Source organism: Petaurus breviceps, unplaced genomic scaffold (genome assembly GCF_028583685.1).
Source record: "Petaurus breviceps papuanus isolate PSGF00001 unplaced genomic scaffold, PetGlider_PUasm1.0 183, whole genome shotgun sequence".
Taxonomy (NCBI): Eukaryota; Metazoa; Chordata; class Mammalia; order Diprotodontia; family Petauridae; genus Petaurus; species Petaurus breviceps.
In genome coordinates this window covers 20,685,594-20,686,877 of record NW_027185791.1, presented here as the reverse complement: position 1 = coordinate 20,686,877, position 1,284 = coordinate 20,685,594, and the positions used below count along the sequence as shown (strand labels likewise).

General features: G+C 47.0%; 1 protein-coding gene across 1 annotated transcript in view; it reads left to right on the top strand.

Annotated features, from left to right (window-relative positions):
- PTCH1 (patched 1) overlaps positions 1-1,284 on the top strand; it is a 79,757-nt gene that overhangs the window by 545 nt on the left and 77,928 nt on the right. Inside the window, exon 1 of the mRNA XM_069088000.1 lies at positions 1-135. This exon is cut by the window's left edge and continues 545 nt beyond it. Coding sequence (XP_068944101.1) covers positions 1-135 — 135 coding nt within the window. The remainder of the gene's footprint in view (positions 136-1,284) is intronic.

Sequence of the window (1,284 nt, the reverse complement as noted above, 5' to 3'; positions counted from 1 at the left end):
AGTCTGCCTGGGGGGACCGGCAGCAGGAGGCGGAGAAGGACCGGGGGGAGCCGACGTGCCGGGGCACCGGACCTGGAGTATTTGCAGCGGCCGAGCTACTGCGATGCGGCTTTCGCGTTGGAGCAGATTTCCAAGGTGCATTTCTGGCTTTCTTTTCCCTCCTTCTGGACCTCCCGCCCGCATCCCTTTGCACCTTTTCCTTTTTCTCTTTTGAAGCATCCAGACGCATACACACACTCAGCTCTTTTGGATAAAGAAATCGACTAGGGGGATCGAAAAACCCCAACACACCCACCAGCTTTGGAAGGAAAGGGATGTCTAACTTCTGCAGCGGGTGGAGGAGTGTGAGTGTGTGTGTGTGTGTGTAAGTGTAAGTGTAACGTGCTCTCCCTCCCCAGTGTACACTTTCTGGGTCATTCGAATTATTCTCCCATTAAACCAATCCAGAAAAAGACTTAAGGTTTGTACTGGCTCCCTCTCGCTCTATCCTTTCTCTAGGTTGGCTTTTCTCTCTCTCTCTCCTCTAATGCCACATTTCTTAACATATTTTGGGGGTGGGGGTGGAGGGAGGCGGGGAGAGGAAGGAGGAGGGGGTAGAAATAAAGGTGGATTCCTTTTTTGGCAGCCCGTTTTGCTTTTGTTAAGCTGTGAGTAAGCGTGAAATCTCAAATCCCTTAAAAATCGCCTTTGAGGAGAAGATATTTTTCCCTTCTCATCTTTTTGACTGGTTTACCATGACCCTCAACTCGTAGGAAAAGTGAAAGTTGTAAACAAATTGCCACCTTAAATCTGCGGTGCAGGTCTGACTGAGTCGCCGGGTTCATTGTGTTCGTTACTCTTACTGAAATGTGCGGAATCCAGGAATTCCGTGTAAACAGAATGTAGCAGAGAGAATGTAGCAGGGTTACTGATTCTGAAGAAGAAATATCTCCGAGAATAAACAACGCCCAGATATTTCCCTTTCCCTAAACGTTATTTTCCTTTCGGAGAGCAGATTTTTTTTTAAATGCTTCAGCAAGAAGGGAAAGGGGAGGGAAAAAAAATCCATGTGGCTGCCCTCTTCTGTTCACAAATATTGTCGTAACTTACAGATGGCTGCTCTGCTTCTTAATTCAGATCACACAGCGTCTCCTAACTCTATGGAAATGAATCACGATTAAGCTATGATCTTGCAGCATTGCCCGCCACGTGGATCTTGCGTTTTACTACAAAGTTGGTGTTGAAGGCTGTGGGAGCTGGGCTGAGGAAATGGCAACAAATCAAATTGTTATCAAATAGCATCCT